Raw genomic sequence first — 15,613 nt, 5'->3', positions numbered from 1 at the left:
TTCGGCATAAATGGAGTGCTTACCCAAATAATCCGGAAAAATCGTCCCTGGCCAGCTGGACAAAACGCACATTATATATATAATGTAGTAACAGACAAGTTCATAAAAATATGTTAAATATTTACCATATTTTGGTCATTTTAGTCAATGCATTCATTTCCGTTTTCATAGCAGCGCACTTCCTACTTCTGGCAACAATTGTGTGTTCCTACGTCCGGAAAGGAACCCTTGTGTCTTCTCATCATAGCAGATTCGATAACAAACAACGAAGACGACTATTTTTGCTCTAATGAAGATTCACAGTCTTGTCTTTTTGAAGCTGAATATACTGAGGATGAACTACTTCTTCTAGAAGTCAGCACGAAGGAAGAGTGAGACATTGGAGCAGACGGAAGCCGAGAGAGTGAGGTGAAAGTGACTCGAAGCTGCAAAATGTGGAACTTGAGGCCGAGCTATTTCGGCATAAATGGAGTGCTTACCCAAATAAACCGGAAAAATCGTCCCTGGCCAGCTGGACCAAACGCACATTATATATATAATGTAGTAACAGACAAGTTCATAAAAATATGTTCAATATTTACCATATTTTGGTCATTTTAGTCAATGCATTCATTTCCGTTTTCATAGCAGCGCACTTCCGACTTCTGGCAACAATTGTGTGTTCCTACGTCCGGAAAGGAACCCTTGTGTCTTCTCATCATGGCAGATTCGATAACAAACAACAAAGACGACTATTTCTGCTCAAATGAAGATTCACAATCTTGTCTTTTTGAAGCTGAATATACTGAGGATGAACTACTTCTTCTAGAAGTCAGCACGAACAGAGAGCGAGACGTTGGAGCAGACGGAAGCAGAGAGAGTGAGGTGAAAGTGACTCGAAGCTGCAAAATGTGGAACTTGAGGCCGAGCTATTTCAGCATAAATGGAGTGCTTACCCAAATAAACCGGAAAAAACGTCCCTGGCCAGCTGGACAAAACGCACATTATATATATAATGTAGTAACAGACATGTTCATAAAAATATGTAATATGTTCAATATTTACTGTATTTTGGTTATTTTAATCAATGCCTTCATTTTCATTTCCATAGCAGCGCATTTCCGACTTTTGGCAACAATTGTGTGTTCCTACTTCCGGAAAGGAACCCTAGTGTGTTCTCATCATGGCAGATTCGATAACAAACAACGAAGACGACTATTTTTGCTCAAATGAAGATTCACAATCTTGTCTTTTTGAAGCTGAATATATGGAGGATGAACTGCTGAGTGAGACGATGGCATAGGTGGAAGCCGAGAGAGTGAGGTGAAAGTGACTCGAAGCTGCAAAATGTGGAACTTGAGGCCGAGCTATTTCGGCATAAACAGAGTGCTTACCCAAATAAACCGGAAAAAACGTCCCTGGCCAGCTGGACCAAGCGCACATTATATTTATAATGTAGTAACAGACAAGTTCATAAAAATATGTTCAATATTTACCATATTTTGGTCATTTTAGTCAATGCCTTCATTTCCGTTTCCATAGCAGCACACTTCCGACTTCTGGCAGCAATTGTGTGTTCCTACTTCCGGAAAGGAACCCCAGTGTGTTCTCATCATGGCAGATTTGATAACAAACAGCGAACACGACTATTTTTGCTCAAATGATGATTCACAATCTTGTCTTTTTGAAGCTGAATATACTGAGGATGAACTACTTCTTCTAGAAGTCAGCACGAAGGAAGAGCGAGACGTTGGAGCAGACGGAAGCCGAGAGAGTGAGGTGAAAGTGACTCGAAGCTGCAAAATGTGGTACTTGAGGCCGAGCTATTTCGGCATAAATGGAGTGCTTACCCAAATAAACCGGAACAAACGTCTATGGCCAGCTGGACCAAACGCACATTATATATATAATGTAGTAACAGACATGTTCATAAAAATATGTAATATGTTCAATATTTACCGTATTTTGGTCATTTTAATCAATGCCTTCATTTCCGTTTCAATAGCAGCGCACTTCCGACTTCTGGCAACATTTGTGTGTTCCTACGTCTGGAAAGGAACCCTAGTGTGTTCTAATCATGACAGATTCGATAACAAAACAACGAAGACGACTATTTTTGCTCAAATGAAGATTCACAATCTTGTCTTTTTGAAGCTGAATATATAGAGGATGAACTGCTGCTTCGAGAAGTCAACACGAAGGAAGAACGAGACGTTGGAGCAGACGGAAGCCGAGAGAGTGAGGTGAAAGTGACTCGAAGCTGCAAAATGTGGAACTTGAGGCCGAGCTATTTCGGCATAAATGGAGTGCTTACCCAAATAAACAGGAAAAAACGTCCCTGGCGAGCTGGACAAAACGCACATTATATATATAATGTAGTAACAGACACGTTCATAAAAATATGTAATATGTTAAATATTTACCGTATTTTGGTCATTTTAATCAATGCCTTCATTTCCGTTTCCATAGCAGCGCACTTCCGACTTCTGGCAACAATTGCGTGTTCCTACTTCCGGAAAGGAACCCTAATCTGTTCTCATCATGGCAGATTCGATAACAAACAACGAGGACGACTATTTTTGCTCAAATGAAGATTCACCATCTTGTCTTTTTGAAGCTGAATATACTGAGGATGAACTACTTCTTCTAGAAGTCAGCACGAAGGAAGAGCGAGACATTGGAGCAGACGGAAGCCGAGAGAGTGAGGTGAAAGTGACTTTAAGCTGCAAAATGTGGAACTTGAGGCCGAGCTATTTCAGCATAAATGGAGTGCTTACCCAAATAAACCGGAAAAAATGTCCCTGGCCAGCTGGACCAAACGCACATTATATATATAATGTAGTAACAGACACGTTCATAAAAACATGTAATATGTTCAATATTTACTGTATTTTGGTTATTTTAATCAATGCCTTCATTTTCGTTTCCATAACAGCGCATTTGCGACTTCTGGCAACAATTGTGTGTTCCTACGTCCGGAAAGGAACCCTTGTGTCTTCTCATCATAGCAGATTCGATAACAAACAACGAAGACGACTATTTTTGCTCAAATGAAGATTCACAATCTTGTCTTTTTGAAGCTGAATATACTGAGGATGAACTACTTCTTCTAGAAGTCAGCACGAACGGAGAGCGAGACGTTGGAGCAGACGGAAGCAGAGAGAGTGAGCTCGAAGCTGCAAAATGTGGAACTTGAGGCCGAGCTATTTCGGCATAAATGGAGTGCTTACCCAAATAAACCGGAAAAATCGTCCCTGGCCAGCTGGACAAAACGCACATTATATATATAATGTAGTAACAGACACGTTCATAAAAACATGTAATATGTTCAATATTTATTGTATTTTGGTCATTTTAATCAATGCATTGATTTCCGTTTCCATAGCAGCGCATTTCCGACTTCTGGCAACAATTGTGTGTCCCTACTTCCGGAGAGGAACCCTAGTGTGTTCTCATCATGGCAGATTCGATAACAAACAACGACGACGACTATTTTTGCTCAAATGAAGATTCACAATCTTGTCTTTTTGAAGCTGAATATACTGAGGATGAGCTGCTGTTTCTAGCAGACGGAAGTTACAAGCATCCCGCCATAGTTCGCTTTTTTTAGCTCATTGACTGTTCCCATTAGCTGCATTGCTGATACCTAAAACGAGCCGATTTTTACATGTTAGAATGCAAAAAATTTTTTTTTTAAATGTTGGTTTTCTTGTCTCTCAAAAGGATTGTGAACGATAGGCAAAATTCCAAAAAAAAGTGCAGTTCCCCAAGCCCCATGGCTAATTGTTATGCTTTTATTTACAAGCACCATGACAGTAGTTGGCGGAGCAAATACCAGAGATCCACCCAAAATACTTTGTCTTACTCGCATTAACATGGAACACCTGGCACTAAAATCGCCCCCATTTGAGGTCAATGACTACTCTTGTGAGGAAAACAAAGTTGCGTGACATCATGCGGGCCTCCGCAAAATCCTGAGCGACTGGCAAGCGCTCGTGTCAAACAAACGCCTAGAAACAGCGTGGCGCCAAATGTGCAATGAGAGCGCCATGAATTTAAACGGCAAAGAAGCATCGTGTCAAGACGGCTCATCCCCGCCTACGTGAGGTCTGGCCTGTGCGGCGAGGTGGCTGTCACACCGCCGCCACATCAGTTCTCGTGTCCGCACAAACGCGGGCATCTTTAAAAGCAAACGTCCCGTCCTCTTTCCTCACCGCGCGCTCGTGTCGCCACGGTGACACATCATCAGAGGGCGAATCATCGTGTTTGAGTACGATTTGCTCTTAGAACATAGCGGCGTATAGCGGGCAACACGGACAAGTTAGCAATTATGTGTTAGGCGAGTGACCATACCAAGATTACGAAGACTTAACCTAAAAGACGTGGTTTGCATGCAGTTTTTCAGGACTTATGCAGATCCCAAATACAGATCAGCAGGTACCAGAAGGTAAGAAAATATGCTTTTGCATAATATTGCGAAACAAAACGCCAGATAATATATCTTACCTTATACACACACCATAATAAAGTTAAAAAGTTAAAGTACCAATGATTGTCACACACACACTAGGTGTGGCGAAATTATTCTCTGCATTTGACCCATCACCCTTGATCACCCCCTGGGAGGTGAGGGGAGCAGTGGGCAGCAGCGGTGGCCGCGCCCGGGAATCATTTTTTGGTGATTTAACCCCCAATTCCAACCCTTGATGCTGAGTGACAAGCAGGGAGGAAATGGGTCCCATTTTTATAGTCTTTGGTATGACTCGGCCGGGGTTTGAACCCACAACCTACCGATCTCAGGGCGGACACTCTAACCACTAGGCCACTGAGTCGGTACTGGTATGTAGAAGCACAGTACAATCCATCAAGCGGTGTGGCTTACCAAAGTCCTACTAAAACATTTTGATAGATTTTTTTTGACCGCCGTGTGTAAAAAAAAAAAAAATAGATTTTTGATTTTTTAAAATCGATTAAGAATCGCGATTCATTCGAAAATTGCTTTTTTATGACACCCTTAAAACACACCATAAACTCATACTTCAAACCTGAAAATACCGGGAAATACCGTATCGGTTCAAACGTGAACGATACCTATCCCTAATTGTTACATTGTCTTATATTGTTTTATTTATATGTTGTGAAATTGTTTACAAATAGGTTTGTTGATGTTATTGTATTTGCATTAAATTGTGTATTACTTTGGTTAAAAATCAATTCTGGAATCAAAATGTATTATTGTTTTTTTTTTTTATTAATTAAGAATTGTTACAAATAAAAATTGAGATACATTCAAAAATATATATTTTTTGACACCCCTAATGGATATGGACTAAAAATTACTTTTTAAAAATGTATTATTGTAAATAAATAAATAAATATGTATATTTATTTATTTTTTTATTTTTTTTTATTTAAAAAAAAAAAAAAAAAAAAAAATATATATATATATATATATATATATATGTGTTCGATTATTGATTTATTGATTGGCCTACATCAGAATCATATATATATATACCTATATATATATAGGTATGAATCACAGATTACATTATAAAAATGTTTTGTAATATATATATATATATATATATATATATATATATATATATATATATATATATATATATATATATATATATATATATGTGTGCTTATTTATTAGTTATTTTTTATTAAAAAAAAAGAAAAAAAGAAAATTATATATATATATATTTTCTTTTTTTCTTTTTTTTTTAAATAAAAAATGACTAATAAATAAACATATATATATATATATATATATATATATATACGTATATATATATGTATATATATATATATATTATATACATATATATATATGTATATAATATATATATATATATATATATATATATATATAACAAAAATGTTTTGTAATGTAATCTGTGATTTATACCTATATATATATATATATATATATATATATATATATATATATATATATATATATATATATATATATATATATATATATATATATATGTTTGAATGTGTGTGTGAATGGGTGAATGTGGTGATACTGTCAAAGCGCTTTGAGTACCTTGAAGGTAGAAAAGCGCTATACAAGTATAACCCATAGGTATACAGCACAGATCCTCTTGCCTCACCACCGTGCTCGTGTCGCCACGGTGACACATAATCAGAGGGCGAATCATCGTGTTTGAGTACGATTTGCTCTTAGAACATAGCGGCGTATAGCGGGCTACACGGACAAGTGAGCAATTTTGTGGTAGGCGAGTGACCATACCGAGATTACGAATACTTAACCTAAAAGACGTGGTTTGCGTGCAATTTTTCATGACTTATGCAGATCCCAAATACAGATCAGCAGGTACCAGAAGGTAAGAAAAGTTGCTTTTGCATAATATTGCGAAACAAAAATAATATATCTTACCTTATACACACACCATGATAATACTCCTATGTTGAAGCACAGTACAATCCATCAAGCGGTGTGGCTTCATAGCTTACCAAAGTCGTACTAAAACATTTTGATGGATTTTTGAGCGCCGTGTGTAATGTTCTATATTTTCAATGGAACATATAATTGATTGATTGAGAAGTTTATTGACGTCTTAAAGAATTGAAGCTTTAAAAAGGAAAATGGGTGGCACAAGAAGCCAAAAGGCTTGTTTCTATTGTGGTCCATTAAATATTCATCACGTTTGATACATTCAATAATAAAAGATATACAACCTATGTATAAAAAATTACGTTAAAAAAATATATAAAATATGTACATATATATAGTATAACATGTTGGTGTTGTTTACTTGAGTCATATTGCCATCAAAGTGCATCTTCACGCGTCTCTTATGTTTGACTGCCATCTACTGGTCACACTTATCATTACACCATGTACCAAAAAAAATTTGCTTTTTTTTTTTCATTATTCCTTACCATTATTGGTATGTTGTCTATTACCATTGTTGATATTTTGTCTATTACCATTGTTGGTATATTCATTATTCCTACATTGTTGATACAAATTATTGTTACAGTGTAATAATTATTGTTACCTGTGGTAATGCCACTATGATACAACATCTGTATTATAATCCTTGAACAAAGTAAGAGTGAAACTCATGTGAATAATCACTGAATGGAGAACTGGGGGTGGGATTAAATAAATGATCTTCTTCCCACTCCCTTTCAGGCAAAACTCAGGCAAAACTGGACAATCATGCATTACATACTATACATTACCTTTTGCACTATATTAATTTATATTATTATGTGTTGTCAACTTTGTACTTTTTTTTAAATTAGTATTATTGTTTTATGTCATTGCCTGAAATAAATAAATAAATGAAAAAAAAAAAATGAAAATGAAAATGAGGTCGGTAAGCAAAACCAGAATTATTCCGTACATTAAGCGCACCGGGTTATAAGGGGCCCTGTCGAGTTTTGAGAAAAAAAACGATTTTAAGTGCGCCTTAGAGCCCGGAAAATACGGTGTGGAGGGGGGCGTGGTCGGCGCGCCTGCTGCAGGAATGGGGTGTGTAAGGACTTGTCAGGTCTTGATCCTTGGGTTTTGTTTTTCCTGAAGGCAACGGAAAGTTGGCTCGGGCGAGACGGGAATGGGAGTACATATTTATTTTTACTATAACAAAAGAAGCAAACTAAAGGTGCGCACAAGGCGGAAGTACAAACTTGACAAATGAAACAAATACTTGCATGTGGGGAAAAAACTAAGGACATGAACAAAAGTCGCTAACTGTGGCATGAATAGAAACAACTTACTTGGACATGGCATGAAGTGCGCAGAGGTAAACAGAGTGGGAAGCAGAGTGTCAGGGGTATGAATCCGGATGTCGCCAGAAAGACAAACTGAAAACAATGAACTTAAATACTACAGACATAATTAGTGAAAGCAGGTGCCTGACTCAAAACGTGAAACAGGTGCGTGACGTGACAGGTGAAAACTAATGGTTGCTATGGTGACAAAACAAAAGTGCACAAAAAGTCCAAAAACAAAACCGAACATGACTAAAACAAAAACATGATCACACAGACATGACAGGACTGGCCTCGAAGCACAGCTGGCAGGTGATTGGATTACCCAGCTGGGTATCGCCACACGTCCGTTTAGTTGTTTTTGGGCCTCAAAACAATGACAACATTCCAAAAAAGCTGCCACAAATTGAGGCATTGAGGCCCCAAATTAAAATTTTTTTAAAAAATTCCGCAAGGATTGGAGAATGTACCCACCAGCCCTGGGAATTTTTCATTTTGCACAATCACCAAGGACGCCTCCCCCGCCAGAGCAAAAGGTTCCAAAATTCATTGAGACGTTAATCAGGGAGGACATGTGACTGAGAGCGGCCACATTTAATTCAAGCTCAAGGTCGTACAAGAGTCACGGCAAATTACATCCGTGCTCCAAGGGTTCAAGTGGGCAAAAATGCGGTTGAATGATTTTCACATGGATCGTGATATCATGCAAATGCTAGGATGCAGTCGGCATATCAATGACTTCCATCAGTAAGCTATGACTCTTCATTAATTGAATTCCCAACTCATTCTGTTCTTTATTCATCCAGTCTCTATACTGAATGGCTAAATAGAATAGGATAGGTCTTTATTGTCATTGCAACAAGTACAACAAAACTATGTTTTCAGCACAAACCCGTTCAAGATGAGACAAACAAACAGTGCACAGGGTTACAGAACAATAACGCTGATGGGTCGCCACGAGGCGCCCCGTAAAAGGTGGGAAAAACGTAAACGCTGCGGAAGAAGATGAGTAAAAAAATACAATCTAGACTGGGCTCCTTAGGGGGCCTAGTCTGGAATGGGGAAAAAAACCTCCATGCCATGCACACAGAAACATGTTACATTTAATTGGGACCCTGGAGGTCGACTGCTGCTATGAAACGCTGCCAGCCGTCCATCATCCCGAAGGGGAATCAAGCGGTGGTGAAGGTGTGCGGTGGGGGAGGGTGTGTGTGTGTGTGTGTGTATGCCCATTGTCTTGGGTGTGTTTATGTAGTGTTCATGTTCATAGGCCTGGGGCCGTTCTGCATGCAAGCAAAAGTTCGACTCCAGGTGTCGTAGAGGAGGGAGGGAGGTCAAAAGCGTCCATCATTGAGGTGTCCTCGGGGATGTTTTCAGAACAGCCTACTCCTGTTGTTGGAGCGTCAAGGCCATTCGAGGGAGTCAAATCGTTGATTAGGATTTTTGTTTTTCCGCGAGCAGACATTACAATGGCTTGTCTGTTCTATTCGTCCATGCTGGTCCTCATATCCAATTTTTCCCTTACCAGCTTTTCCATGATGTGATCCATCTTGCGATTCAGTTCAGAAATCGCCCCAGTCTGTGATCCCACAGCCCGGCCCAAACCTTCCTTTGCGACGAACAGCCTTTGGGCTCCTTGAGTGGCTGCCATCGTCTTACGAATTTCACGATACACCAGAGCAATACCCAGCCCAATCAGCAGGTGCCCCGCGATCACGGTTCCAAATAGGTAGATGTCTTCCACGTCCTCGATGGAAAGGACTAAGAGGCACATGATTCTCCATTTATCCCAGGAATCTCTCACGTACCCCGCAGCAATGGTTCCAGCGTCGAAAAGATTTTGTCTATTGAGTCGAGAGTCCAGCTGATCATTTCCATGTCTGATGTTTAGATTTGGAGGACAGCGCAAATAAAGAGGTATACCCCTAGTAAATAGGTTTACTAGGGGTGTGAATTTTTGGGAAATGAACGATTCCATTCAGAATCGATTCTTGAGTCAACGCGATTCTCTATTCAAACCTATGTATTACTTGGTATAATAATCATAATGATATTTTTTAAAACAGGTTACAGGTTAGAAAAGCTCCTTCTGGCATGCATGGATAATAGGACTGTGAATCTTTGGGTACAACACACGATTTGATTCGATTCTTGGGGGTAATCGTTCGATTCAGAATCGATTCTCAATTCAAAACGATTCTTATGATTCAAAATCAATACTTTTTGTTAACATTGGATGCCAGTTCTATGATTAACTACATTCCTCCGTTAAAAGGATAAACAGCTGTGAAAACGTTTTTGTGGAGGGGGGCGTGGCCTGCAGGCCTGCCGCGGAACGGGGTGTGCCAGGACCGGCCTGGAAGACAGCGACAGGTGCGTAGATGGCCCAGGTGGGCCTTGTTATCTAATCACCTGTCGCCTTTATTAGCAGAAGCCGGATGAGAGACGTAGTTGGAGTTGGAGTTGCTGATGAGCGGACGCAGGAGCGAAAGACAGTTTGCTGGAAAGCAAAAGACTTGTACTATTTGATGAAAATAAAACAGTGTTATACCCTGAATTCCGGGCTCTCCTGGCAGTGTGCAGTGTTCCGAAGAACCCACTAGAGGGCAACCTCTACAGTTTTATATTACTTAAAAAAAAATGGTTTTGTTTGATAAAATTCTACCCAAACATTTAATAAAGTTAATGCAAAAAGAGAACTATCCCACATTTCTATTTTGTAAAATAAATTTGTATAGCACATATGCTCATCTACATCAACAAAATGATTTGCATAATTGGCTGGACAGTACAGATAAAAAAACAAACAAAACAAATTACATTTTTGTAAAATCGATTAAGAAGTGTTACAAATAAGAATCGCGATTCATTCGAAAATCGCTTTTTTATGACACCCTTAAAACACACCACAAACTCATACGTCAAACCTGAACCGTATCGGTTCAAATGTGAACGATACCTATCCCTAATTGTTACATTGTCTCATATTGTTGTATTTATATGTTGTTTAATTGTTTAAAAATAAGTTTGTTGATGTTATTGTATTTGCTTAAAATGGTGTATTACTTTGGTTAAAAATAAATTCTGTAATCAAAATGTATTATTATTATTATTTTTAATTAATTAAGAATTGTTACGAATAAGAATTGGGATTCATTCGAAAACTCTTTTTTTTTGACACCCCTAATATATATGGACTAAAAATGACTTTTTAAACATTTATTTTTAGAAATATATATATATATTATTTTTAAAAAAATTAAAAAAAAGAAGATATATATATATATATACATATATATATATATATATATATATATATATAAATATATATATATATATATATATATATATATATATATATATATATATATATATATATATATATATATATATATATATATATATATGTGTTCGATTATTGATTTATTGATTGGCCTACTTCAGAATCATATACATATATATACCTATATATATTATATATAGGTATGAATCACAGATTACATTACAAAACATTTTTGTAATACATATATATATATATATATATATATATATATATATATATATATATATATATATCTATATCTATATATATATATATATATATATATATATATATATATATATATAAATAAATATGTATATATATACGTATATACATATATATATATATATATATATATACACATATATATTTATATGTGTATATGCTATATATATATATATATATATATATATATATATATATACACATATATAAAACAAAAGCTAGCGCGCCTAAATGTAAACAAATGCCATGGATGGATCTACACCTGACATCCACTGTAATGATATCAAGTACAAGAGCGTATCTAGTCGATATTACTATGACTACATCTATTTTTTTTATCGTCACAAAATCTTTTTATCTTTTTTTAAAATTCATATTTTGTTTATAAACTCAGGAAATACGTCCCTGGACACATGAGGACTTTGAATATGACCAATGTATGATCCTGTAACTACTTGGTATCGGAACGATACCTAAATGTGTGGTATTATCCAAAACTAATGTAAAGTATCAAACCACAGAAAAATAAGTGATTATTACATTTTAACAGAAGTGTAGATAGAACATGTTGAAACGGAAAGTAAGCAGATATTAACAGTAAATGAACAAGTGGATTAATAATTCTTTTTTACAGCTTGTCCTTTATAATGTTGACAAAATAATAGAATGGGAAATGACACAATATGATACTGCATACGTCAGCAGAGTAAATTAGTAGCCTTTGTTTGTTTACTTACTACTAAAAGACAAGTTGTCTAGTATGTTCACTATTTTATTTAAGGACAACATTGCAATAATAAACATATGTTTAAAGTCACGTAGATTTTTCATTAAAATAAAGCCAATAATGACATTTTTTGTGGTCCCCTTTATTTAGAAAACTATCGAAAAGTATGGAAATACATTTTGGTACCGGTACGAAAATATTGGTATGGGGACAACCCAAGTTTCTAGTATTGGCCAATTTTCACGTTAAAGGGGAACGTGCCAACTTCACTGGTTTTGGGTTTTGTAATAAAAAGGGCGGAAAGAGTGCAAGATTTTACAAAAAGCAGCTCACACTCCAGTCCAAGGGAGCGGAGACGAAGAATGCATGAGTTAAAGGTTTGTTTGATATACCTTTAGCATTGATTATTTCCCGTTTAAGTATTATCTTGATATTATTTGCATTCTTTGAACACACGTTTGCTACGAGTGTTTCGAAAATGTGAGCAAAACCTAAAAGAGTTAAAGGGGAACATTATCACCAGACCTATGTAAGCGTCAATATATACCTTGATGTTGCAGAAAAAAGACCATATATTTTTTTAACCGATTTCCAAACTCTAAATGGGTGAATTTTGGCGAATTAAACGTCTTTCTATTATTCGCTCTCGGCCATATCGGGAAGCAATCGGCCATTTTCTCACTTTCGTCGGTGTGTTGTCGGAGGGTGTAACAACACGAACAGGGACGGATTCAAGTAGCAGCAGTGGCCCAAAGATGGGAAAGTGGCAAGAAATTGGACGAAATTTGTTCAAAATACGAGGACTGTGGGGAAAGCCGACGAAATGGTCAGTCGTTTGTTCTGCACACTTTACCGACGAAAGCTATGCTACGACAGAGATGGCAAGAATGTGTGGATATCCTGCGACACTCAAAGCAGATGCTGACCATCCATCCATCCATCCATCCATCTTCTTCCACTTATCCGAGGTCGGGTCGCGGGGGCAGCAGCTTAAGCAGGGATGCCCAGACTTCCCTCTCCCCAGCCACTTCATCCAGCTCTTCCCGGGGGATCCCGAGGCGTTCCCAGGCCAGCCGGGAGAGATAGTCTTCCCAGCGTGTCCTGGGTCTTCCCCGCGGCCTCCTACCGGTCGGACGTGCCCGAAACACCTTCCAAGGGAGGCGTTCGGGTGGCATCCTGACCAGATGCCCGAACCACCTCATCTGGCTCCTCTCGATGTGGAGGAGCAGCGGCTTTACTTTGAGCTCCCCCCGAATGACAGAGCTTCTCACCCTATCTCTAAGGGAGAGCCCCGCCACTCGGCGGAGGAAACTCATTTCGGCCGCTTGTACCCGTGATCTTGTCCTTTCGGTCATGACCCAAAGCTCATGACCATAGGTGAGGATGGGAACGTAGATCGACCGGTAAATCGAGAGCTTTGCCTTCCGGCTCAGCTCCTTCTTCACCACAACGGATCGATACAGCGTCCGCATTACTGAAGACGCCTCACCGATCCGCCTGTCGATCTCACGATCCACTCTTCCCTCACTCGTGAACAAGACTCCCAGGTACTTGAACTCCTCCACTTGGGGCAAGGTCTCCTCCCCAACCCGGAGATGGCACTCCACCCTTTTCCGGGAGAGAACCATGGACTCGGACTTGGAGGTGCTGATTCCCATCCCAGTCGCTTCACACTCGGCTGCGAACCGATCCAGTGAGAGCTGAAGATCTTGGCCGGAGGAAGCCATCAGGACCACATCATCTGCAAATAGCAGAGACCTAATCCTGCAGCCACCAAACCAGATACCCTCAACACCTTGACTGCAGCTAGAAATTCTGTCCATAAAAGTTATGAACAGAATCGGTGACAAAGGGCAGCCTTGGCGGAGTCCAACCCTCACTGGAAACGTGTCCGACTTACTGCCGGCAATGCGGACCAAGCTCTGACACTGATCATACAGGGAGCGAACTGCCACAATAAGACAGTCCGATACCCCATACTCTCTGAGCACTCCCCACAGGACTTCCCGGGGTACACGGTCGAATGCCTTCTCCAAGTCCACAAAGCACATGTAGACTGGTTGGGCAAACTCCCATGCACCCTCAAGGACCCTGCCGAGAGTATAGAGCTGGTCCACAGTTCCACGACCAGGACGAAAACCACACTGTTCCTCCTGAATCCGAGGTTCGACTATCCGGCGTAGCCTCCTCTCCAGTACACCTGAATAGACCTTACCGGGAAGGCTGAGGAGTGTGATCCCACGATAGTTGGAACACACCCTCCGGTTCCCCTTCTTAAAGAGAGGAACCACCACCCCGGTCTGCCAATCCAGAGGTACCGCCCCCGATGTCCACGCGATGTTGCAGACGCTGACATCAACTCCAAAACTGGACAGATCAGCTTTCAGGAAAAGAGAGCGGATGAGGGTATGTCTACAGAATATATTAATTGATGAAAACGTTATTCATTACTCGCGGTTTTACGTAAATTATTATACATAAACTGTGTTTACCAATAATTTAGCTTAAAAACATTTATTTTTTCAATCATTCGAGTACATTCGGGTAGTCTTGTGTAATGCAGTATTTTGTGTCTATTTAGGTATGGTTAACCTGAGTGCTGAAATCGTGGAAAAATATATGTTCTTAGCGTGCCTGAAATGGGCTGTCTGCACTCTCAAAGTGCATGTTGTTGCCAAATGTATTTCATATGCTGTAAACCTAGTTCATGGTTGTTAGTTTCCTTTAATGCCAAACAAACACATACCAATCGTTGGTTAGAAGGCGATCGCCGAATTCGTCCTCGCTGGCTGTCGTGTCGTTTTCGTCGGTTTCGCTTGCATACGGTTCAAACCGATATGACTCAATAGCTTCAGTTTCTTCTTCAATTTCGTTTTCGCTACCTGCCTCCACACTACAACCATCCGTTTCAATACATGCGTAATCTGTTGAATCGCTTAAGCCGCTGAAATCCGAGTCTGACTCCGGGCTAATGTCGCTATAGCTTGCTGTTCTTTCCGTCATGTTTGTTTGTGTTGGCTTCACTATGTGACGTCACAGGAAAATGGACGGGTGTATATAACGATGGTTAAAATCAGGCACTTTGAAGCTTTTTTTAGGGATATTGCGTGATGGGTAAAATTTTGAAAAAAACTTCGAAAAATAAAATAAGCCACTGGGAACTGATTTTTAATGGTTTTAACCCTTCTGAAATTGTGATAATGTTCCCCTTTAACACATTTGAAAGTAACAAAAAAAAGCGTAGGACATACCGGGCATGTGCACCATCCTGCAGTTGCACACCCGCACCACCTCCTTGGTCTCGCAGAGCAGGCGACAGGCACTGATGCTGTACGTGTCGTATCCTGGGAACTTCTCATTGCTGCTGGAGCGACAGTTCCCCCAGGGCTGGGGCAGGTAGGTCAACTAAGCACAAAGAGACTTATTAGCCAGGAAGCCAGCAGGGGGCCCAACGTGTTCAAGCTAAACCCGCCACGGCGGACAAAATAAGGACCTACCCTTTGCTCTTGACATGAAACAAAGGTCTGGAAGCCCGGCGAGACTCCGAAGCCCAGCTGGTGGATGTACGGCGGCTCGTCCTGACTGTGGATCTGAACCCGGAT

General features: G+C 39.3%; 1 protein-coding gene across 1 annotated transcript in view; it reads right to left on the bottom strand.

Moving 5' to 3' along the window:
• The window catches only part of asic4a (acid-sensing (proton-gated) ion channel family member 4a), a 356,165-nt gene that overhangs the window by 36,522 nt on the left and 304,030 nt on the right, over positions 1-15,613 (bottom strand). Inside the window, exons 3-4 of the mRNA XM_061926609.2 lie at positions 15,509-15,613; positions 15,263-15,416 (exon numbers count right to left, since the gene is read on the bottom strand). The exon at positions 15,509-15,613 is cut by the window's right edge and continues 23 nt beyond it. Coding sequence (XP_061782593.1) covers positions 15,263-15,416; positions 15,509-15,613 — 259 coding nt within the window. The remainder of the gene's footprint in view (positions 1-15,262; positions 15,417-15,508) is intronic.

This window comes from Nerophis lumbriciformis, linkage group LG31, assembly GCF_033978685.3.
Source record: "Nerophis lumbriciformis linkage group LG31, RoL_Nlum_v2.1, whole genome shotgun sequence".
In the NCBI taxonomy this organism is placed as follows: Eukaryota; Metazoa; Chordata; class Actinopteri; order Syngnathiformes; family Syngnathidae; genus Nerophis; species Nerophis lumbriciformis.
The sequence above is the reverse complement of the archived record's forward strand: the minus strand, read 5'-3'. Positions and strand labels throughout refer to the sequence as shown.